At 40.3% G+C, this 25904-nt stretch overlaps 1 protein-coding gene across 2 annotated transcripts in view; it reads left to right on the top strand.

Annotated features, from left to right (window-relative positions):
* Window positions 1–25904, top strand: part of cblb (Cbl proto-oncogene B, E3 ubiquitin protein ligase) — a 92448-nt gene that overhangs the window by 54106 nt on the left and 12438 nt on the right. For both annotated transcript variants that reach the window (XM_078265345.1, XM_078265344.1), the window contains exons 6-12: window positions 3677–3798; window positions 11287–11424; window positions 12460–12547; window positions 14045–14176; window positions 18696–18896; window positions 20394–20588; window positions 22258–22644. In XM_078265345.1, coding sequence (XP_078121471.1) covers window positions 3677–3798; window positions 11287–11424; window positions 12460–12547; window positions 14045–14176; window positions 18696–18896; window positions 20394–20588; window positions 22258–22644 — 1263 coding nt within the window. The remainder of the gene's footprint in view (window positions 1–3676; window positions 3799–11286; window positions 11425–12459; window positions 12548–14044; window positions 14177–18695; window positions 18897–20393; window positions 20589–22257; window positions 22645–25904) is intronic.

Below are 25904 nucleotides of genomic sequence, written 5' to 3'. Positions count from 1 at the left end.
ATCAATGATCCAGGCAGAACATTCTTGTCTCCCTCCTTCATTTTACAGTCCAATGGTGGCTAGAACGGCTCCGGGTCAAACGTCAATATAGAATGGATTAATCTGCATTATTTTTTTTAACGCATTATTTTCTCAGATTAATTAATTGAAATGAACGCGTTATTTTGACAGCCCTAATATATACAGTAAATATATTAAAAAAAGGAACTATTGCATTAGAAAAGCTGTATGGAAACGGCAAAACATCCTCAATTGCGCAAAAAAGATTTTACCCTCACTTGATGTGGTTTTTGCCTTTGCCCAAAACGAGTTGATGGGGATGAATAAGTTCTGACATAGCGAACATTTAACTCACAGGACTGATCAGTCCGCTGTCGGAGTCTTCTAAAATGTTTTCCATAACGGAGGTTCGAGAGCATTAAACATGGTCAATGCTAACTGACATGAAAGAACAATTAAACCTTAACGGAGAACTCCGGGCAATTTTTACGGTAATCTTGATAACTAATAAATATGCGAGACCTGTCAATAGAAAAAGAACCGGGCCGAATCGGTGCTACCAACACGGAGCTGCTGCTGCTAATGCCCAGAGCTCCCAGTGGGCTAAAACGGCAGTTTTGGGGGCATAAGCTAAAGAGTACCTTTGTGCCTTTTAACAGACACAAAATGCAATTAAAATGTCTGTGCAACATGAACAGGGCCCTTACATGACAACAAGATGCGTTTTCAACTCAGTCATTGTTTAAATTCACCTACCCTGTTAGCTGCTAGCTGCTGTCTGGGATGAGTGAGTGTGTTCAGCCAGGCTTCGGTAATAATCATCACGCAGCAGTTCCGTGTGTATTTGTAGCATATGTATCCATTTTGTGTGCGATCCATCTGGCGTTGGTGAGTAGGAGTCTTGGCAGTGGCGATCGGTGTGTTAGTTTCCTTAGCCGGGCTTGCAGGCCCGACTGGCATCCTTGCTTCTGCTTCCTCCCCGCCTTCCTCGCCTGCCACGGCCGACAACAATCCAACGAGCGCCCGCTGGTCTGGTGGATGTCCTCCAGAAGACCGTTCATGCCTTCACAGCGAAAAATTTTAGTTTATTTCCCCCTCAAAAATAGGTAATTGAGCTGTCATGGCTCTGGGAATATTTGTATACACCTGGTACATTGTTTTTAATGTCAACATTGTTTAAAATTTTGGTAAAACAGTCTTAAGATCTGAGTAGATGAAGTCTCCTGCCACTATAAAAAACTCTTTGGGTGGCGCATGGGTAGCTCACTTGGTAGAGCGTCTGCCTCTATGTACAGATTCTCAGTCCTTGCCACAGTGGCCGCGGGTTCAAATCCGACCTGTGGCCCTTTGCTGCATGGCATTCCCCTTCTCTCCCCCCTTTCATGTCTAAGCTGTCCTATCAAATAAAGGCATAAAATGCCAAAAATATTATCCCAAAAAAAACAACTCTCTGGTGTTATAACAGTAGTGTCCGTGCACCAGCTGTTGTTAATATATACATAAACCAGAGTCAGGTGTGAGGTCTGCAAGGTTGACATTGCGGCCTGCTACCTCCACTGCTAAGTTGTTGTAAGATGTTTTCGTGCAGTCGGGTCTCAGTTATCACCATAACGCTGTGTGGTGGTTGGTAATCTATGTCTCATGTTGTCCAGCTTGTTGACGACAGAGTGGGCATTGGGCACAGAAAGATGCTAGGTACAGCAGGTTATTGCGGGGCCACTCTTAGCCTAGCCTGGATCTCTGCTCACTTTTGCTTCCTCTTGCAATACCGTTTGTGCCTCCTCTCTGCCTCAAGTATTCTCCGCCGGGATGGAGCTATAAAAAAAGAGCACAACCTTAGACTAGACACAATCAAACCAACAATTATTTCTAAATAGAGAGGAACAGTGGTGTCATTACTGAAAACATTTGTCTTCCACATCAAGTGTATTGACATCTGTGGAACTCTGTCTTGCAGAAAACCTTAAACCAGTTGTAAATAAAGCCAAACGCAACTGGCTACTGCGCACAAGCTGCCTCCTTAAATCCTAGTTGTTGAGCTGGCTACATATCAGAAACCTCTGCCTCTGCATTCTCTCTCATTTAGTTTGTATGTATTATATAATTCAGCAAAGTCAACATACTATAACATTACTATTTGGTACTCATTTGTGGCAGAAGCACTATGGGATTATTTTTGTGACTTTAATTCCAAGCAAAACTTCTCAAGTATCAAACAAAAAACACTAACTCAAGCAAAAAAAATTGTCACCTCAAAGGTAAAACTTAAAACTTGCAAACAAAACATTTGTGTAAACTATTGGTATTTTATTTGTCTGATATTATGTCCTTTTGTTTCCAGTTCCCTCTGCTTCTTCCTCCATGATCAGTCTTTTGCTCTCTCCATCACATTTGCAGTTTTGCTCCCAGCTTTCTCGTTTGCGCTTCCAAACTCTTTGCTTGCAATTCTGGCACAAACATCTCGCGTGGGCGGGTCTTACAGGGGTGCATCCCCATTGGCTAGAGTGCGTTAAGTGACTTGTCTTGTAATGTCCTCCTCTTGGCTGTAAATGTAGCTATCATTACTGAGTTTGTTTTTATGCTATAATATAATAAAGCACATAACTATAAAGATGAACCAGTTAAGCAGTGCTATGTGCATATGTACTGTATCTGTCAATCTCTAGATAGAATACATTATATTCACAGCTTCTACATTGTAAAACTTAACCAATACCCTAGCATTGTGTATTATCAGACCAATAGCAACCACAACAACTTGTAGTTAGCTGGATAATAATTTGTCATAATAGACCATATAGCTACGTTACTGACCTGCCTGGGACAGCATCGTAGCTCTGCTTAGGTCCTGCAGGTCCCACAATGTTTCATTGTTCTACAGAGAGAAGACGATAATTAATACAGCTCTATTGAGTAAGGCCTCACTAAGCCTACATGATTCCCATGGCAAATTAGCTCAGTAACGTAGCTACAGTAAGCCAACATTACTTGGCTTGGCTAGCATTTGTTTTAGATAACGTTAGCAGTTAGCTAACATTAAATGCTAACTTACACAGCTAGCTAGCTAGTAACTTAACACAACGTAACAACAAACGTCTAGTAACCATGCTTGCAACGTAGATCACAGACAAGATATATGATCAATACTTACACTTTATTAATCTTGTAGGAATCCACTGTTTAGAGTGGTTTGTGAGTCCTCCAAAGTCTAACGTTGGCTGCACTGAAACATCAGGGCAGGCAGGCACTGAGCTGTCACTCAAACACACTCCAAAAACTTATTAGCCAATGGGGACGCACCCCTGTAAGACCCGTCCACGCGATGTTTGTGCCAGAATTGCAAGCAAAGAGTTTGGAAGTGCAAACGAGAAAGCTGGGAGCAAAACTGCAAACATGATGGAGAGAGCAAAAGACTGATCATGGAGGAAGAAGCAGAGGGAACAAAAAGAAAGGACATAATATCAGACAAATAAAATACCAATAGTTTACGACTACACAAATGTTTTGTTTGCAAGTTTTAAGTTTTACCTTTGAGGTGACAATATTTTTGCTTGAGTTAGTGTTTTTTGTTTGATACTTGAGAAGTTTTGCTTGGAATTAAAGTCACAATATCATTGTAAAAATTACAATGCATTGTAATCTGTTTAGTTAAACTATATTGGATGGTCTCTTTCAGCCATGGGGATCAATTCTGAGGAACTGGAATTTCCTGGCAGTGACACACCCTGGCTACATGGCATTCCTAACCTATGATGAAGTCAAGGCCAGACTGCACAAGTACATGAACAAGCCTGGCAGGTATGGTAACTTTGTGTATTTTTTAGGTGCCAAAAATTTTTGTTTCAAAGTATTTCTTTACCATTACACATTAATGACTAATTGAGCAACAGCAGCAGTCATGTTGCATGCACTATCAGTGGTCAGTGTGCTGACTTTATGTTTGAACAGTAATATCAATAGGAACTCCATTATACTAATTCAAAAGTACATTCATCTCTGTGTGGTCTTGTGAAGCCACTATGTGAATGCTCTAGCTCAGTTTTCTCAGACTCCTCCTCTATGTGTGTGTGTGTGTGTGTGTGTGTGTGTGTGTGTGTGTGTGTGTGTGTGTGTGTGTGTGTGTGTGTGTGTGTATGTGAAATTTGAGCCAGTCTCTCATAGACTGTCATCCTGTGTACTTCTCTCTCTCTCTCTCTCTCTCTCTCTCTCTCTACTTTTTACGGCTCTACTTTTTCTTCCTATCACTTTTCCTACACTCTTTTTCAACAGTGTTACCCCTTTAATATATAAAGATATTATGTCTTAATAGTTGAAAAGAATTATATTATCTCTTTATCATTTATAATATTTTATCTTTAACTTCCCTCCTGAATTACTAGATTTTATTAAGAGCCAGGTAGCAATGTATGGAGTTCACCCTAGCTGCGTACCTTGTGCAGTGAATCTCGTCACAGGAGACACTCTTACATCAATCAAGTGATTATAGTTTATATTTACCTCCTTTTTTATTTTCATTTATTTTTTTATTACAGAGTCTCACCCTGTCTCTTGGAGTAGCGAACTCCCGTCTCTTAGGAGTAACGAGCTCCCATCGTCTTTAACATGCCATTTTACCGCAGCCTCCTCACACAGGCTTTGAACTAGTTGTCATAAGACCATAGATATTTTTATTACTTTTACCAGACAGACCACCCTTTTTTGCTTTGTTTCTCCGATTGTCTGTCCCCATAATAGATAAATAATGTAAGTTGTACGTTGCCTTTAATGTTCACCTATATGTGATTTATCCCAGCGAAATCAAAGTCATCATCACCATTTTGTCTAAATAAGTAGTCTTTCTGGTCAAGGAAACAAAATTGACCTCACCTAGGTTTTTTTCAGTGGTCCTGTCTTGCTGTTCAACAAAAAAATGGATCCCGTCACCTTCTTCTCCCTTCCAGCGGGAACTGGCCTCTGTAAAAACAGCAATTCAAGTCGGAGGTCGTTGTTTAAGGAGTCACCAAATGACTCCCCCATGCACGGTGTTTCAGGCCTCAAAGCCTAGAAGGAGGGGAAGGATTTTGGGACCCGGCATCGAAGGACCAAGTTGTTAGAATAATTACATTATCAAAGGATAGACAGAACCACTGAATTTATATCAAAGTAAATTTTTACTTGTGAACATAACAAGGAGCCAGTTACAGTACTCACAGCATAAGTACAGAAGTGACTAACGTAAGCCTCAAACAGTAGCTTATTTATGTGTGAAATACAATCATAATACAGAGTTGATGTCGTCAGTTGTTATCTTGTCAGAGTCGATGACGTCTCAATTATCTGGTCAGGGAGTGCATGTTCTTTTCTCAGCAACACACCGTGCTCAGACAAGATAACCAATGGTTCCATGTTATCTTGTGAGAGCGAGTAGTGTTTTGGTTTCTTAACAATATCCACACAACAGTTTAATTTAACAGAGAGAGAAAAGAGTAATCAGTATAATAATAACAAGAGAAAAAGTATGTAAATCAAAATGTTTCTAACAATGTTCAATTTCCCACTGTCTGGCTACTTGCATGTGTGCCCCAATAGCTGAGATCATAAAATATAGGTAGGTAACACTACACTACTCGCTGCCATTTTACAATTAAGAAGGATTTTTTTGTATTTTTTATTTCCAGTTATGCTGAAATATTCTTTATGGTGAAAAACCTGTTTAATTTTAAATGTAGTACTGTGCTGTGCTAAGATAGATGTTATGCATGAAAGAAATGCAGCTCCCTCATTCATTTTAACAAGGCCAGCCCGGTGGAGCAGGGTTACCAACGCAGAAGGACATGCAAAAAAACCTGGCCTAACTTGTGTTCCAGCAAGGCTGAGACTTTAGTTGGAGCAGCAGCTCTTTGGGGGATTTGCAGGAGACCGCGAGGAGTGAAATGCACCGGCGTGCTGGTTAAACTGCGGCAGCATTGATTTCAAACTGCTCTCCCGTTAATACATTTATCTCTTTACTTGTGCATATAAAATACAAATATTAAAAATAATAATAATAAAGAATAGCAATGGACGGGTCCTCGCACCTCTCTGCATGCAGGTTACTAGCGGGACAGCGCTTGTTGAGCTGTGACCATCTGAGACTGTGCGCATAAGTTAGACATTTCCTGGGTGGAGTGCATGGCACTGGAAATTACTCGTTGCAATTTTACTACTTCCTCTGTCCACTATGTGGCGCTATAGAACACATACTTATTATACGTCATGTTGCTGTTTAACGTGTAGACCACACCATGTAAATTTCATGTAAATCAGAAGTTTATCACATAAGGGCTCCTACACATTGCCTGCGTGGCGTTTCTGTTGCGTGTCACTTGTGCAGCCACGTGGCGTTGTCTTTGCACACCAGAAACGTGTCTGACACGGTGCTGCTGCTGCTAGCCTTGTCTGTACACATTAGAGTCCGGATCTGTCCGAATTTTTCTGTCCGAGCCTGGCCGGCGTCCGACAGAGCCGTGACCGAACCCAGCCCGAGCCCAACAGGCATTAAGAAATTTGTGTCCGAGCCCGACCCGAGCCCGACACAGGTAAAATCAAATTTTTTTCTCATACTAATGACACAACTGTAGGAAGGCATTAAGAAATGTCAACAGATGAGCGCCTCAGCGCACATGGGGCAACAGCACGTTAATAAGTTGTTAAAATGTTCAATGTGTTAACCTTTCCTGCTTGCTTCGTTTCCGACCGTGATCAGAAAACCAGAGGAGACTCGTTACCTCCAGGGCCGAAGTTATAAAATAAATAACGTCAGGATTAAAATCCCGTTTCTGGTGAGCAGATGAATGAACTTGGCTTTCAGTCTGGGGTTTATTTCGGACACTGCACACACTGTGTACAAAACTTAAACTTATTCCACCAACTCTGCATATTAGAAATGTGTCTGAAATGAAGAGAGCAATGTTAGTACCACATTTTGTGAATATTGAAGCAACTTTGTCCAAATTAAAGACTCTCACCAAAATACAACCTAGGGTCTTTTTGTGAATATACCCGAGTCAAACTTGTTTAAAAGCATAATTAGGACATAAGCGCCACTTTTAAGATTTACTGTATTCTCGTTTTCGGTCAAATGGCCTTTTGAATGGGAGTGCTAGGGGCACTGCTATGATAGCATCAAAATCACTATTTTTAAAACACTAAGAAGGCTCGACACAACATGAAACCTTGCTCGAAGTATCACCAGGGGCTCTCCACATGAACTCGAGCATTGAGAACATTGTTTGTGTAGACAGAGTTTACTAAAAAGAAAGGTTTTGAACAACTCCATCTGGGCCTGGCTCCAGACGGGGGCCCCGGGCTTCCTCCGGGCAGGGTCACTTCATCCCTTCCTCGATTTTTTCATAGGATTTTTGAACCATTCTTTGTCTGGCCTCTCACCTGAGACCACTTTGCCTTGGGAGACCCTACCAGGAGCACAAAGGTTTTGATGTGTGCACCAACTTTTGTGAGTTTTCGTGTATATCAAGGGTGTCAAAAATGCGGTCAAAGGCTAAAACTTATTGGGGGGCGCCATAGAGCTGCCATGCAATGCCACGCCCAAGCCCAAGCCCAATTGCGATAATTATCGAAATAATTATGCCAGGTTTGTGGGAGCCAGATTCTGTTTCTACATAAACAAAAGTTGGTGTGCAGATGTCACAGGAAAGGAAAACTTGCACTCCTCACAGGCAGGTGACTATTTTCATTAACCGTAAACCCTTTTTTTTTCACCACGCAAGTTTCTTCTTATATTCTGACTGAAGTCAGTTTATGCTGTACCAGTATGCTGACCAGCAGGTGTTGACTGAAAAAGACTGTTCCCCCTAGATTTGTGTTTCCTGCTATTTGCGAACTGATTGGAGACGAACAGCCAATCAGAATTGACCTTTAATTCTCTGATTGGTTAGTTTTGTGGCACAATTGTAACGCTGTGAAAACTTGAGCGAGCGTGTCAGAGTTGAGCGCACACAGAGTGAAGAGGTTGAGAGCGAGGGAGACGTGACCGGAGCGCAGCAGCGTCTGACTGCGCGCAGAGGAAGAGTTTTTGAGAGGGCACATGAGTAAACTGCGTGAGAGGGGTTGTTATTGCACATTAATATGCATAATTGCAAACATGCAAATGCATTTATTGAGCACATTTTTGTTTGCTCAAACAAAATTATTTTTTGCGAGTGTTAATTTCTGTTCAAAATGTAATGTAATGTGCTTGCAAAATATAGTTCTCTGTGCTCAAAACATACAATTTCTCGCTCAGGAATGAGGCACATATATAACGCCATAACATCCCTGCACCACTAAGCCTATGCAATAAGAAGCTATTCTTTTATATGTGTCTTATTTGGTTGCATGTTTTCATACAAAAAGGAGCTTTACACACATTATCAGAGCTGAATATTTGATGACTGCAGTGTTATACATTTTAAGTAGTCTTGATTTGGGTGTTTACAGTGCTCATTTACATTTAAAAGGGTTGTAAATCTGGTTCTTCAAATTAATTGTAGCACACCATAGTCAACTTTATAAAATAGCGGCTAGGGAAAATGCTAAGTGGCTAGTAGTTTTGGAAAACCACTAGCCACAGTGGCTGGTGAGCAAAAAAGCTAATGTCAAGCCCTGTACACACCTACAGTATTCTATTTGTTATACTTGTATATATAATAATCCTGTCTATTCTTACTTGTATTTGTTCAGCTTTGTCTTCATTGGTCTTAGCTGTATTTCTATTTCTGTTTGAAGTACTGTCTCTGATTGGTCAGCTTTCCTGAGTCTCGGCATCAGTGCTCTGCTGTCGCTGCCTGTGTACAGTCGGTTGTAGGTAGAGACTGACTGCAACGGAGTACATAGCGAGACTTTATACTGTGAAAAATCACCAATAAATGCTCCTAAACCAAATATTACACAACCGGACATGTTCCAGCAGGAATGTGATCTGAAATTAGGGAGAAACTAACAACATCTGCAACCAAGACTGCAGGTTTCTCTGATGTTAGCAGGTACATGTGGCAGGGTATGTAATGTAAACACTGCAAAGCGTGCCTGCTGAGCAGCTCCTATGGCCTTGAGCTGAGCCACACATGCCCTGTGATTAGCAGGTCATACGTGCCAGCATGGTAGAGCAGAGCAGAAAATGACAGGACAGGAAACGTGTGTGTGTGTGTGTGTGTGTGTGTGTGTGTGTGTGTGTGTGTGTGTGTGTGTGTGTGTGTGTGTGTGTGTGTGTGGGACTGTGTGTAAGGAAGAGTGGTGTGTATGTATGAGTATGCCAATGTATAGAGAGCTTATCACAGAGGAAATTATGCAAATACCATTGTTATGAACCAACACTAGATCAAACACACACAGCTGTGTGGGGGAGGGAAGTTATACATCAGTAGCCGATACATATATCACGAGCCGCTACATGTTACTCACTCAGACAAAAAAATACTCAAACACACATACACACACACACTTCTATGCATGCACTTCAGATAAGCCAGATCTTATGTTGGTTAAAAGTCAAATTAGGATATATTGATCATATCTCAGTTATACATGATTATCACACTGAAAGTGGTGAAAGTGGTAATGCATGTGGGAATGCATTTGTGATCATGTTATTGATAACAATTATTTTAAGTATATATCACTATATTTACAATACATCATGGTTTTATTGATATTTTAAGGGACGGAACAACCCTCAGATGGGGTACGTCCGGTCCCCCCTCTGATTTCTGCCTGGATATGGGCACTGCCATCTTGTCATTTTAGAGCCAGAGTCTGCGCAGTAGTGATCAGGCGATGCATCTGTGGTATCAAAGTCCCGTCCATACATCCGCCCAACCAAACGCAAGTCAATCAAAGCTGTGAATCATTACGTTTCACCCCATTTTTACAGCATCAAATAGCTAATAAAAAACAAACTTATCTGAAGAATGAACACTTAACAAACATCAGCGTGATAAGAACTACCTAAAATGACCATCTTTGGTAAAAATGTATTTGATGTGTACCTATTTAGATTTTTGGTCCAAAGCCAAGCCCTGACTATAAGCTTCATCAAAGAAGACAGTTTGAAGCTTATTCTTAAATGTGGAGATGGTGCCTCCCAAACCAAAACTGGGAGCTGGTTCCAGAGGAGAGGAGCCTGGTAGCTGAAGGCTCTGGCTCCCATTCTATTCTTTTGAAGACTCTAGGAACCACAAGTAACTATGCTTCTGGAAGCACAGTGCTCTAGTGGGGCAATATAGTACTATAAGCTCTTTAAGATATGATGGTGCCTGACCATAAAGAGCTTTGTAGGTCAGGAGAAGGATTTTAAATTAAATTCTGGATTTTACAGGGACCCAGTGCAGAGAAGCTAATACTGGAGAAATATGATCTCTATCCTAGTTCTTATCACTACACGTGCTGCAGCATTCTAATCCTGATCAAAGACAATGCAAAGATTCCTTACAGTGGTGCTGGAGACCAGGGGAAGACCATCCAGATTAGCTATATATTTTGATAATAAGGCTTGGAGGTGTTTGGGGCCAAGTACAATAACTTCAGTTTTGTCTGAGTTTAACATTAAGAAATTGTAGGTCCTCTAGGTTTTTTTTGTCATTAATGCATGCTTGAAGTTTAACTAACTGATTGGTTTCTTTTGGCTTGATCAATAGATATAATTGGGCATCATCTGCATAACAGTGAAAGTTTATAGTGTTTCCTAATAATATTGCCTAGAGGGAATATATATAAAGTGAATCCAATTGGTCCAAGCACAGAGCCTTGTGGAACTCCATTGCTAACTTTAACGTTCATAGAAGGTTAGGGTTCATCGTTAACATGAAGTGTTGTGTATACTTATGATAAAACATGTTGAATCCCATTTAGACCTGGTGTTTTTGCTTTTAAGTCTTTGAGAAGAGTGCCCTTTGCAAAGTGAAGACATTTTACTTCTATTGCACATTTTATTGCAGTTAAAGTCAATGTGCTTTACATTAAAATGCATACAACAAAAAATATCCAATCCACAAAAGTGTGACAGTGAGATATACAAGACACAAATAAGGTCTTATCTTGATTATAATCATATAATGATGATATGATTCAGCTAAAAGTTAATAAACGTATGTTCATTCAAAGTTCGATTAGGATGTTATAGTTTTTACATTTATTTAAAAACACAACTTTGAATTATACACAAGTTATATATTAGAACTTATATATTATAAGTGAAGTATGTTATACATGTTTTGTTTTGCAGCTTGTTAGTGTGAACCATGCACTCTGTCCTCTCTCCATCTCTAACAGTTACATCTTCAGACTGAGTTGTACACGACTGGGCCAGTGGGCCATCGGCTATGTGACCAATGATGGCAACATACTACAGACCATCCCCCACAACAAACCACTGTTCCAGGCTCTCATTGATGGCTACAGAGAGGGCTTGTATGTTACCTATCACACTCATATACACTCTCTTCCTCTCGAGCTCACTCTCTGTTTGTATATTGATCAGTTGTGCTAAACTCTCCACTGTGTACTGTATGCGCTGTATTCAAATGAGTAATGATCAGCTGTGTCTCAATCACTCACATCTGATTAGCATAATCTTTAAATGTATCTCAGCTGACCAGAGTGGGGTGCCTCTGGAAGGCTCTTTTCTGGAAGCCACTTCCTAGATGAAACATTTTTCTGTCTCAGATGGACAAGAGGATGTCTTTGAGCCTCAAGTATTTCTGTGTAGCCATCTGTTCCTATCATACCTGATAATCTAACAGGCCCCTAGACAAATCAAACATGCTTCCTTCCATTAAGTGTGTGGCATTTCACTTCCCTCAGCCATCAATCGCAGCTGCCTGATGCTGTTCAAGGTGTGCTGTGTCTTTGTCCACTGTAGCCGGAGAGTGGGGGGAGGAGGGGGAATGTTGTTTGAAGTGCCTCTGTTTTTGATCAAGCAGGGAGACCCATCAGTTCCCATCAGTCACTCTTTCAAAAGTCAATCATGGTTAAGCCTAGGCTTGTATTTCCTGAATCAATTTGCAAAATTGACTTTAATTGGAAAAGAGTTTCTGCTCAGTTCTCAGTTATAATAGCTGATGGCTTTGTTGTACTTTTTTATTCCATGCAGAGAGAGATATTACTAACTCATATGTTTTAAATTTAACATCTGCTCATGACTGATATTTTTGTTAATAAGAAATCAGGATTAATTAATCTCTGTAAAGCACTTTGTAAAACTATTACTACAAGTGCTCATATTGCTGCTTGTTCTACTACTCCTCATTGTAAGTCATTTTGTTTCATCTATTTGTGCACCCATAAATATGGAATAGTTATGGGTTAATACCATAGATATAAATAAAAACCCTATTACTGCAGTTAGTGAAATGCATACTTGATAACATGACAAACAAAACATGACTTTGATCAGAATATTTTGATTACATATCTTGTAACTTTTGTGTGTTATTTAATCCACAGCTACTTGTTCCCTGATGGTCGCAGCTACAATCCTGACCTCACTGGTTTATGTGAGCCAACGCCTCAAGATCACATCAAAGTGACACAAGTGGGTGTGTGTGTGTGTGTGTGTGTGTGTGTGTGTGTGTGTGTGTGTGTGTGTGTGTGTGTGTGTGTGTGTGTGTGTGTGTGTCTGAAAACATGCTTCATCTGGATAAGCAGAGTAATGTTCATGGTTCCTACTGAGACTAAGTCGGCTTCCTTATGACATTTAAGTGTCACCAAATATGATGCAGACCACTCAGTGAACTGCGGGAGTGTTTAAAAAAAGGGACATTAAATTTGTTTTGAAATGAAGCAATCGTCTACCTTAATTACTTTTTTGTCTCAGATGTATTCAGAAAAAGATTTTTGTGAGGCTACAATTTAATGATCTTTTCAGAAGTGCCACCACATTTCCCAGTTTAAAATACTGAGATTAATGACACTTCAGGGTCATGGTATAGTCCTAGACCAGATACTAGTTTTGTTGAGACTGTGAAGCATAGGTTACATAATCTGTGACCTTGTTTTTGTAATATTTAAAAGCTGAACAGCGAGGTGATGCTGGAGTGAGTGGTTAGTTACTAATAGAAGTTAACAACTGATGCGAGCTTCCAGCTGTCACTCAATCTATCACCAGAAATTCACAGTCTCAACAAAACTAGGATCCGGTATAGCCCTGACTCGCCTGTGTTTGACGTCATAACAATAACCATGAAGTGACATTAGGCTTTTCTTTGGAAAAACACAAAAGAGGTTGAGCTTAAAAATATGAATATTACCAGCTGGTTCCATTGCTGTATTTCTATGGAAGTTTCTTATATTATCCACACACTGCAGCAGAGGATGTATGGAGGTTAACTCCATACATTGTTGTGGTGACAGCTCAAAGATGTACATTAAACATTTATAATTTAAAGTCTTTGGTCATAACAGTGACAGTAACATTACAGGGCCAGTGCGTAGGATTAAGTGGCATGCAGCAGTGAGGTTGCAAATTGCAACCAACTGAATACCTCTTCCCCCTTCATAGTAGGACCTACGGTGGCCTTCAAGTAACGTAAAAAAACTACTACTGTAGAAACATGGAGGTGCAACACGGTGGGTCAGTTTAGCTGATAAGTTTCTCAAAGTCCCTGGAGGGAATCCACTCCTCTCTCCCCAATGTTTAATATGTGATTATGGCCTTGGTTCTGCATTTGTGATGGGAAGTCCTGGAAACCATCTTAAAATGTAACATTAGGGTGGCCGGGTTGTATCAGTGAGTAGAGCAGGCGCACATATACTTCGAGGCTTATGCCTCGATGCAGAGGTCCAGGGTTCGAGTCCGACCTGTGACGATTTCCTGCATGTCTTCCTCCCCTTTCTCACCTAGCTTCTCACCATCGATTAAAGGTGGAAAAGCCCCAAAAAATAATCTTAAAAAAAAAAAGTGATTAAGTGACGTATGTGTGTGTGTATGTATATTTTATTTGTGTGTTTGTATATTTTTGTGTCTGTTCTCTTGTATAGTTTGTGACATGCATAATTTGATGACTAACAGGAGTTTGCTCTGCCTCAACAGGAGCAGTATGAGCTGTACTGTGAAATGGGCTCCACCTTCCAGCTTTGTAAGATCTGTGCAGAGAACGACAAAGATGTCAAGATCGAACCCTGCGGTCACCTTATGTGTACTTCCTGTCTTACAGCCTGGCAGGTATTGTAATAAACAATACTGCATACATTCAAGCCAAGGCCAAAGCCACAGTTTTGTTGCCATTACAGATTGTTTTTGCCATTACACATGTACAGGAGACATTTTCAGTTAATCAGTTAATGGTACATTTTCATCATCACATCATCTCTGATGATGCATTGCATCTATTTGCAATATACTGTTTAGTTTTACAGAAAAACATTAAAACGTCACATGTGAGTTCTGAACATTTTAAACCATTCAACATTGCACATTTTAGATTTACATGTAGGAATGAATCAGTTTTGAAGATTAATATATATATATATTAGTGCTGTCAAACGATTAAAATATTTAATCGCATTAATGTCATAGTTAACTCGCAATTAATCGCACATTTTTATCTATTCTAAATGTCCCTAGATTTCTTTTTGTTCAATATTTTTTTCTCATTTTAATGCTCTTGACAACATGGAAAAGTGGATCGGCTTGCTTTGTGCTTTTGTCGCCTGGCTTTGACGAGGGGGCGGAGAATTGGCATCAGCTGTGTGCTTGGTCATCAAGTGGTATTTCAGACTGGACGTGCTGCGATGATAGCTCAGTTCACAACGACAAAACACACAGATCACTTTAGTCTTGTCAATGGAACCATTTGGCAACTTTTTAAAAGTAAACTTTCCATTCAGAATCTTATTGGCATCCATTTCGGCGTCTCATGCTCGCCATCCATGCAAAACGTAACGTTAGCGAACGTCAGCCTACTACTCTTTGGCCGGCTCGCAAGCCCAAACAAGTGTGTGCGGCGTGCCTGTTGTTCTGTTTCCAGTTTAGCTAGATCCGGTGTGGTGTTGTAGTCTTTCTAATGTTACTAGTTGTTGCAACAGCATATGAAAAAAAACTACAAAGTTTGCTAGGCCAAAAAGAACGTTACTCTCGCGATATAAAAAATTACGCCGTTAAAATGGGTTTGTGTTTACGCCGTTAATAACGTGTTTAACTGACAGCACTAATATATATATATATATATATATATATATATATATATATATATATATATATATATATATATATATATATATATATAAGCGTAAAATATGCAGTTGCAGTTGAGAAAAGACTACTGAATAATAGAAGCAGCTTAAAAAATAACTCCCTTTGTCTCTCACTTCCCCGCGTTGTCCTTGCATCTGTCCTAATCAAATTTCCACTTATTAGTCAGTAGCGGAAGTGAAAACTGAGCGTGTGTATACACAGTATATTTCAGTGTTTTTTCTGCTTCCTGCTGTGTGCTATTTTTTCTAATGTGTCCCAGAGCACACTGTCCTGCACTGTTGTGTCTATTGTGTTTGTGCACTCATTTGTGCATCAGACACTGTTCCAGCAAAGTGTGTTTGTAATTACTTTGCCCTAATGAGTTGCGTCCAGAGACTCCCTTCTCCCCCCTCTCTCCTTTGCATGGTACATCTAAGTTAGAGTCACAGAAATGGCTGCACTGACTCTGATGTTATTGATGTCTGGCAGGGACATACAAACACACACCTTCTCTCTGCAGTCCTGGACACAAGCCCAAAAATCTGTCTTGCAATCACAATTCTGTATCCATGTTATTTTGAGATGGCTGAAAGTACATTTGTTCTAATTCTCATGGACAGCAGAATTAGGCCTCATTTTGAATCTTCTTGTTGGTGTTGAATATGTATAGAATCGTTCAATTTTCTGCAGGTAAAATTGCTGGAGTCATTCTGTTTTGGAATAGTTTTAAAAAGAGACCAACAGATCACACAAGCAGACCATATCTCAACACTGCTTTTCAAACATCTACTTTAAATCTTTGGCAGTGGAGCTTTTGCGAGGGAGGACATGGAAGATGTTTCAGAGGACAATGAGTCAAGGTTTTACACATGAATTTGAGTGCTCTTTGTTTTTTAGTCAGTCAGCGCTATAATAGTTTCCATTTATCATGAGCCTTTGGTTTGCATTGTGTTAGACGGAGGAGTTGATTTTTAAATGAGCAATGAAACACGTTATACCAATAAAACATATTCAAATTCATTGCTTTTTATGTTTACGCTTACCAAAGTGATGTTAAAGATGAAGTGTCTTTTGAAAGTCTCTTCAGTAGCTTCTGTGGTAATGCAGTCAGTCTGTGCTTACTGACACAGGCAGGAAGTCATCCTCAGTGGTATTTTAAAGAGGTTTTGCAATCTTCCAAAAAAACTAACATAAACTCAAATTATCCCAAAACATTTTGGAGATATCTTCCCCCAGATTTATTGTTTTTGTTCACAATTATCACAACAAAGAAATATAAGTTCCTACATGGGCTGCAAAGCGTTTATTAAATGGGGATCTATGGTCCACAGTCCACATGTAATTTTAAGGGTCCTTCACATGAAATGTCTTGGAAAAGCCTGACTTAAGTGTTTGAACAGCTTTTGGAACACACACACATGAGTGTTTGGTTTGCTACTCTTCGTAAGAGGTTCATTGTCATGCCTACAAAGCTGGGAAGCTTTTTGGGGTGTTTTTACTCTGAACATAGCTGTAGATTTAGTAAATGAGCACAGTCTTTCCAGAGCTCAGTCCTGTGCTCTGTTAACCGTGGGACTTGGCAGCACCCACATTACCAGTGTTTGTTTGTCATACTTCCTGTTATGACAGCTCAACGTAACCCTGCGTCCTCCGCAACCTCAGTCAGTGACGTATGTAAGTGTGTGTGTGTGTGTGTGTGTGTGTGTGTGTGTGTGTGTGTGTGTGTGTGTGTGTGTGTATATATATATAGATATATATATGTGTGCTTCAGTAATGAAGTATTTTCCTCCACATTAATGAAATTGTGAGTCAGAGAGAGGGGGAACCCTCCTACCCAGCCCAGGTCATTGACTCAGTGGTGGTTCCCTACATCTTTCCTCTCACTCTGTATATTAGTCAGCTCCGGTGGATGAGACATACACTCCTCACTCACAGCTGGCTGATGATCTATGTAAATTCCACATCCTCCACATGAGAGGGTTCCCTTGTTCTAGCTATTACTTTTCTCCTAAATCAATGCAGCGAGGACTCACTGAGTGATTTACAGGGGCTTTTCTGTGTCTTCTATTTACCAGACTGTAGATTTCATTAGATTATAAGGTTTGTGTAACTAATGATTGTATCAAGGTAATTGGCAAGTAGTAACTAGGTCTTTTCACAAAGTGCAAAGTCAACATTGTCTAGAGTGATGCAAACAGAGACAGTATGTTTGACTCTGAACTTAATTATTTTTTTCATTTGGTGACTTATATGGGCTAAAACTGCTTAATCCATCCTAAAATTTGGATGATGTTGAAAGCTGCTCAAATCAATATTTTTATTTTAATAATGGATAAAATTACTATGTACAAAAAATAAGCTAACACATATAAATATCAACTTTATAAAGTAATAATATGTCAGTGTTGTGTTTACAGCTCCAAGTGACCAACAACAATCAATTAACGCTGGTTTAAGTGTTAGAGATAGATGTCAAAGTTCCATATGATAGTACTTAATTGAATGTTTTTTAACTTGTTATGATGACCTGCTTTAAATTGTCATATAGTCATTTAAGTGTAGTCCATTTAAATGCTGTTGAAACAACGGTTAGAAATCTAAATCTAAAACTCTGCACTCCTGAACCAGTTTTAACCTTAGACATTTAGACATGTGAAAGTCACTAAATCAATGTGGGAAGGGTGAGTATATTCACACCCGTTTTTTGAACAAAAGGGACATGTTCTGTCTATTTCAGAGTAGAAGTGAAGCTAAAGAGGATTTTCCCCTTCACTATGACAGAAGTTAAGGAGCAGCTTGTTTTAATTTGTCTTCAGTTGTGTCTGTTGCAGTATGGTTTCTTCAATGTCTATGACCATCACACCATCTTCTCCCCCGTCTAAGTCCCCTTCCTTTTAACCTCCCACTCCTTCCCTTCTCCTCCCACTCTGATTAGGATTACATTTCAAACATGCCTTTGGTGTGTCCCCCGCCAAGTCGCTAACCATATGGCCACCACAAATGCAGCTTTGTTCTCAGTAAATATTGCCTGCCTTTGATTATAGGCAGTCAATGGAGACAGATGCACTGAAAACTAAAACCTCTTTTATCCTCTTATTTATGACCCCTGTTTGACAGGGGAAGCCACGTGGAATATGGCCAAATAATGTTGTAAAGTTTCAAAACAGTTTTCCCTCGAGAGGATCTACACAAATGTGTCCAGTCAACTTTGCCAGAGTCCTTTCATGAATCAGGGAAATAAGAGTAAAATATAGGGCAGGAGTGCAGAGCATAAACTTAACCATGTGTGTCCCAGCTGTGTACAGGAACAGCTTTCCTGCTTGACGGCCCAAGTGATTCCTCATGTTCCCAAAATACAACCGCAACAAAGCCATGCTCATCTGATCATTAGATTTAAAAACGTCTATGGGGTTACACATGCAACCATCGCACCTGTGTCTGTGTATATCTGTGTGTGTTTGCAAGAAATATCCTGTTATGTACAAACTCTTTACCTTATCTGTTCCAGGAATCGGATGGTCAGGGTTGTCCGTTTTGTCGTTGTGAGATCAAAGGCACAGAGCCCATAATTGTCGATCCCTTTGACCCACGAAATGAGGGCACCAAGTGCTTCTTCCTGGACCAGCACAGCTGCCCCATGCTGGAGCTGGATGATGAGGAAGACCGAGAGGACTGCCTGGCCATGAATGGACTGGCCAACATCAGGAAGGTGAAGACTTTTCGTACTAGCTGGTAGTTGATCTATTGATACGTAGGGCTTAAAGAAATTAGATTTGCCTTTTCTTTAAGTTGTTTGTAATACAGGGGAAAGTCCGGGGCATATTTATTTAACTTCTAAGAATTACACTTAAAGTGTAATTTTGGTATTTTTCACCTGGACCCTTTTCCCTCATGCGTTGGTGTCTAAGTAACAAAAATCATTGAAATTGGTCCAGTATTGAGCGAGAATGCTGTAACTGGGCAGCCGCGAACCGGGCAGCAATGTAACCCTATAGGACAAATGTTCAGCGTCAGTTAGCGTCCACTAAAAGTTGTGTTTTTGCCGCTGACAGGCTCAGATTAATATTCTAAGTGTCTGACAACCAAATAGAAAGGATCCCTACAGAGATAGACCTTTTTGTTAAAGAGTAAGATCCTTTTTGTTGAACATGAAACAGCCCCGAAATCACTATTGCCAAACTGACAAGATTAAGGGTTTATTTCAACCAAACTAGAGTGGTGATTGTTGGAACAGTGGAAAGACGAACCAAGATGGCTTTTGATTGTTTTATTTTGTTTCTGTTGACTTGAATAAAGTGTGTTTTACGATGATACAATTACTGTTTATTTAAATGGAGTCTGGTGGGTTTGGTGATGGTGATTTTGGGGCTGTTTAATGTTAAACATAAAATATTTTAGTCTTTAACAAAAAGGTCTATCAGGTACTATCCACAACTTTTGCTGTGGAAACACAGCATAATAAGAATGTGCGGCCGGCCCGGCTACCAAAAAAAAGAACAGAGAAGCTTGGATTAGAAATAAACAAAGAGGGAGTGTGCCTTCTTTTCCTGCTCAGGACGCCATTACTCCAATATATCTTTACATAGCAAATAGTTGATTGCTAATATATATTAATATTCAACATCTCATATATATATAATCTTTGGGACACATCTGGAGCTTTGTTAAACATTACGTACATTGCGTAGAATTGGTATATTTTGCAATTTGGCGCCCCTACAGTTTCAGAGTGCTCTTCACTATCGCTGTCGTAAATATGGACAGCTGTACACCCCCCCTCTTACCAGGGAGGACAGCAACAACAGAGGGCAACCCAGCAAACATTTACATAATCATTTTCAAATCACTGATAGTGCCGAAGAGCGTCTCAAATTGTTAATTACAAGTCAGTAGTAGCTATAAGTAGTAGTGCCATAGCATCAAAATTATTTTTAAGCTGATATTTAAAGGTAAAATGGTTGCATAATGTTGCTTTAAATTTAAGAGCATTTTGAAGTTGTAAAAAATTTAATAAATAACTTTTATTTTTAAATTGTAGAAGTACAAATGTAGGATTTTTACTTTTATCTTTTTACTTAGGTCCATAATTTTACTTTTAGCAATTTGATAAATAAAAACATTATTTACTCTCTCAAAACGCCCTAAACAGCACAACAGCTGGTCATAAATGACTAAACACCCCTTATATTATTTACTTTCCTCTCAGCACTGTGCAGAGCGCCAGAACTCGCCCATGGTGTCTCCCAGCTCTTCACCGGTCAGCCAACACAGAAAGGTCCACGGAGGAGACCCCAGCCACTGCGTCCAGCACCTCGGCCTTCCCCCCGTCCCACCACGACTCGACCTCATCCAGAAAGGCGCCATTCGCTCCCCATCTGCCAGTCCCACCGGCTCCCCGAAGGTCAGTCACAGCATTCCCCAGATTTTAAACATTTTTTTATATAAAAGCAATGGGCCTCATTCACCAATATTTTCCTAAGTTTTCTTTTAAATATGTTCTTAAGAAAGTCCCTAAGAAAAGTCTACGTCGGATTCATGACGTGTTCTTAAACAGCAGAATTGTTCGCACCTGTGTTCTTAGGATTGATGAATCCCACGTCTTTGTAATTGAAAGCCAGTTGTTCCTAATTAGCATAAGAAAATGCCCCGCAAATTCCCATATAAGGACATGACATTTCCTGTGCACCTCCTGGGAAGCGGTAGACTGCATTCAAGAGATAATTGTCGGAGTCACAGATGACTTGTACACTGCAGTAGTGGAGGAAGTACTGAATCTCAGTACTTAAGTAAAAGTACAAATAACCAGAGACATTCTTACTTTAGTAAAAGTAGAAGATGTCCACTATCACAAACAAAATCTGCCAGCTGGCTTTTAAAAGAAGTTCCTATCCTAACCAGCATAAAACGGAAATATGTTGTTAGAATCTGAATGCGGTTGGTTTTATTCATGGATGTATTTTAAGACGGTTTTATTTCTTTAACCATGCAAGTAAGTAAATAAAGTGTGTGAAGCAGCGAAAATTGGGAGGAGATGTGAAGAGGTCCAACCAAATAAATAAGATATGAACGCGTCTTACGCAGCCTGGCGGAGGAGTAAACGACGCTGTGGAGAGAAATAGATGGCAACTATGATTTAAAAACGGGAATAATAAAAAACATTTTCATTTTCACTTTTACTGGAGGCTGTATTACCGAGGGTCAGCGGCGCTGCGCCCGGGCTCTGGAGCACCGGAGCCGGCTTGGAAGCCGATGAAGGATCGGCGATGCCCACATATATATCTATGGCAACCAAACTTCACTGGTGAGACAAACGTGTGACGGTCAGGAAGATGTTTTGGCAGGGGGAAAAAACTGATCAGAAAATGTAACGGAACGTTGTAGAAAGTATCGATAATTGCTGCAAAATGTAACGAAGTAAAAACCACTCCATTTTGGCCCTATAAATAGCGCGATCAATCACCAAGTAACGCAGGATTTAATCAGATTGCTGATCTTTGTAAAAAGTGCGTAAGTGGGGTTTAAGAACACATTTCTTCGTAAGAACGGTTGGTGAATGAGGCCCAATGTTTAGAAAGTGCTTTACAGCACAAGTATAGGTTAGTCTAGGTTGGACTATAAATCCCTTTGATCATAAATGTTGGAATTTCTGAAATCATTAATTTCCCAGAAATCATGTTATGTGACAATTGTTTAGTTATTCTTACTGGCTAGTAGAGGTTGAAATAGTTGCTGAAAATGTTTTCACACCAGGTTCAAGGCCAAAGTTAAGGATAAGGTTTCATATTTCACTTATACATTTTTATTTGGCAGCTCTAACATGCTGTGAAGTGCTGCGACCATACTGAGTGCCAAAAACCTGGGTATCTTTGCATAAACACTCTTTGTTTATTTAGATCCCCATTCCATGTTGCTTTCACAAAGTGCTCATCAGTTTTCCTGAATTCTGACAAACAAACTAACAAACAACAATTAAACATAAAAAAGTGTTTGATTTAGAAATGAGTCTAGAATTATTTAGATTGAGTCTTCGGTCATTTCAGTGAACATACCATATCTCTCCACCTCTCTAGTCTTCGCCAGGCATGTCCAGGAAGCAGGACAAGCCTCTCCCAGCCCCACCTCCTCCTCAGAGGGACCCACCTCCACCACCTCCCCCTGAGCGTCCTCCTCCCATTCCTCCAGAGTCGCGCCACTCTTGGCTCAGCAGTTCATCTCCCTTGTCATCTTCCCTCTTATCTTCTACCGGCACGCTGTCAGACTCCCAGATGCCCCCTGAGACGAGGTGTCCCACAGACAGCCACTTTGCAGATGCCCACAGGACTGGATCTGAGCACCTGCTCCAGTTGGAACCCACCGGCCCCTCTCACCTGAACGGAAGACCACTCAGTTGTCCGTCTGCTGGATTTGGGAGATCACATCACAGAATGGAGGGGGCAGGAACCTCAGAGAGCTCCAAGGTAGGGCTTAGATATTAGTTTAAAAATGTAGGTTGGGGTGCTTGGGTAGGTCACCTGGTAGAGCGCGCACCCATATACAGAGGCTCAGTCCTCGACGCAACAGCCGCAGGTTTGACTCCGACCTGTGGCCCTTTGCTGCATGTCATTTCCTTCTCTCTCCCCTTTCATGTCTAAGCTGTCCTGTCATAATAAAGGCCTAAAAATGCCTCACACAAAAAAAGTAGGTTGAGTAAATATGTAAAAGCCTACTTCTTTGTTCTTTGTTTCCTCAATAAAAAAAAAGAAATTACCATGAAATCTTGTAGAGACATTCATGGTTCTTAAAAATCCTGACTTGGGGCATCCTTTGCCTCTTCCTCTAGCGCCACTTGTGTTTTTTAAATTTAATTGCAAATATAATTTTCAACACTCCCCGTCCCAACCCACAACATTTCTCTCTCAACCTCTGCTGCTGTCAAATTATATGACAGTATGCCACTTGTGGTTTTAAATGAAATGTCTCGACAGCAGTTGGATGGATTGTTATGAAATGATGTCATTGTAATGATGTACATGTTCCCCTCAGGATGAATAGGAATCACTTTGGTGATGCTCTGACTTTTCGTGATCAGGTCAAAATGTTAATTTGTCCATTACTTTGTCCAAATACCTGCAAAACTAATGCCATTCCCACCCCAGCTGTATCATCTGCAAACACACTAACCTAAGTTCAGTCAGTCAATAAATAGTCAATAAATACATTTATTCATCTGCAATTTGTATTTGGCGGTATGGCTCTGTTCTGTGGTCTCCCCGCACTTCCACGTGCATACCTGGAAAGCATGAGACAGGGAGGTGTGCTCTCCCTGCCTCATGCTTTTCCAGGTATGCATCCTTCCATGTGCATACATGGAAAGCTTTAAGCGGGGATAGCAGCAGTGCAGGATCATTGAACAACATAAATGGGGGGTGGCAAAGCGTTAGCAGAGATGCAGCAAGTTAGGCTGGGAAAAGCAGTTTAAGCTCTATTTGGAAATCCAATCATATGCTCAGGAGGGAATCAGCTGAGCCATCAGCTGGTGTGCTGGCTTAAGAACTGTCAGCTATGAGCTGAGATAATAGCCAAGCTTGACTCCGTGACCTGCCAGAACTTACACTATGCTTCAACAACATGAACATGGTAATCATTACACCAGCTATTGGATGGATTACCATGCAATTTGGTGCAGACAATCGTGTTTTTTGTGAATTTTTGGCTTTTCATCTTTCCCCACCAGCAGGTCAAAATTTATATTTGTCCAATACCTTGTTTTTATCTATTCTATCATTTAGTTGACCTAACCAGGGGTTAAGGTGGGATTTACAGCAGGTGGAGGAACCCTTAATTCAGGGAAGCTGGTTCGTCTTTTTCTCCCGTTATAAGTGGTGAAAAATGCAAAGTGAAATGCCAGTAGTTGATTTTACAGTAAAACAAAATGTTTACTGTGTTAACTGCATGCCAAATTAATCAGAGGAGGACCAAAGGCCAAATTTCCTCCTAATATGACTGGTTTCAATGATGACAAACAATGTAGCAGTCCCATGCAGTGCTCGATCCACATAAAATGCTACATCACTTCCAGCAAACTTCACTGAAAACAATGAAGGCAATAAAAGCATCACTGGTGTATGAAACTGCAAATCAGATTAATTTACATAATTCATTTACTCTACCAATGAGAATTACAGCCTACAGAGCAGCTAGAGTAGCTGTACAAACTTACTATGTGTCCCATAATATATACTAACTACTAAATCTAAACAGGTTTTGAGGATGTAGTGTGTTAAAGCTTTAGTGCATAACTTTTTGATATTAATAAAAGCCCTTGCCAAATGAGTTGCTACAAAGCTAATTAAGACTATCACCTTCACACAACTCTCTCAGTATTTCTCAGTATGGCTATGTTCAGAAGATTGTGTCCGTGTCCTCCTTGGCTACTAGCAACTGCGCGGAGGAGGGGTGGGGGCTGTGTGCGATCACGGAAGGCTTGTATCATGTGGTTCGCCAACAGTTTTGTTGTCATTACTTAGAATTCCTCATGGGGGAGACATAAACTATGCACTATAGCTACAACAAAATTGAATATACTAGAAGTTTAATTGGCAGTGTCACTTCAAAGTCACTGTTTGATTGACATGCATCTGTGCATATATAGTATCATTTCATTGTATCATCATTAAAGGAATATGTTGCATAGAGTTAGTATGTAGTATAGATGTGGGGCATGCCATCAGTCTTGTTCCAGTTAGGGGCTACTGCTATTATTGTCTCAGGACAGTCCAGTTCAGTTGTTAAAATTTGTATTCTGTGTCAGTCTCTACAGAGAAACTGAAGACACCTAATGGGTTTTAGGTGCCATTTGATGTCAGCCACAGCCATGTTGACTGTATGTATATTTTATACCTTTCAACAACACATCCTGTTTAGGGACCTGCTTGACCAGGTGTCTCATGGAAAGATAATTATTGGGACAGAACTGAACAGACAAACAGAACTACAGCTTACTATGATGCTAAATAAAGTTTAAAAAATGTGTTCATTTTGGAAAGGTCACGCAGACTAATTTGGAAGAAGCCTCTGAAAGCATACATTAGTTCACATTTTATTGTTTACCACCCTGATTGTCAGACATAAATGAAAAAGGAAGAATAAAGGCTATTTCTGACAGTCACTTTGTAGACTAGAAAACATGCAACAGGCTCAAGACTAATACCCTGCTCTGCCATTCTTCTAATGTGTAACCCTGATTTAACTGAAACTCCATTCAAATACAACCAATCAAATCCTACAGAGACAGAGCCTCAACATTTACTGGTGTGAAAAGCAGAATACTGCTGAGCATCTGCATCATTTGTACACTCTCTATACTTCACATTTAAAAGCCTAGTGTGCGCGCACACACACACACATTTTCTCAAAGGCAGAGCAGGATACCCAGGGCTCGGTTTACACCTATCACCATTTCTAGCCACTGGGGGACCATAGGCAGCATATCATGGGACATTTAAAGTTCCTATGACATGCTGCTTTTTGGATGCTTTTATATAGGCCTTAGTGGTCCCCTAATACTGTATCTGAAGTCTCTTTTATATAGGCCTTAGTGGTCCCCTAATACTGTATCTGAAGTCTCTTTTATATAGGCCTCAGTGGTCCCCTAATACTGTATCTGAAGTCTCTTTTATATAGACCTTCTTGGTCCCCTAATACTGTATCTGAAGTCTCTTTTATATAGGCCTTAGTG

Source organism: Sander vitreus, chromosome 13 (genome assembly GCF_031162955.1).
Source record: "Sander vitreus isolate 19-12246 chromosome 13, sanVit1, whole genome shotgun sequence".
NCBI classification, from domain to species: domain Eukaryota; kingdom Metazoa; phylum Chordata; class Actinopteri; order Perciformes; family Percidae; genus Sander; species Sander vitreus.
The sequence above is the reverse complement of the archived record's forward strand: the minus strand, read 5'-3'. Positions and strand labels throughout refer to the sequence as shown.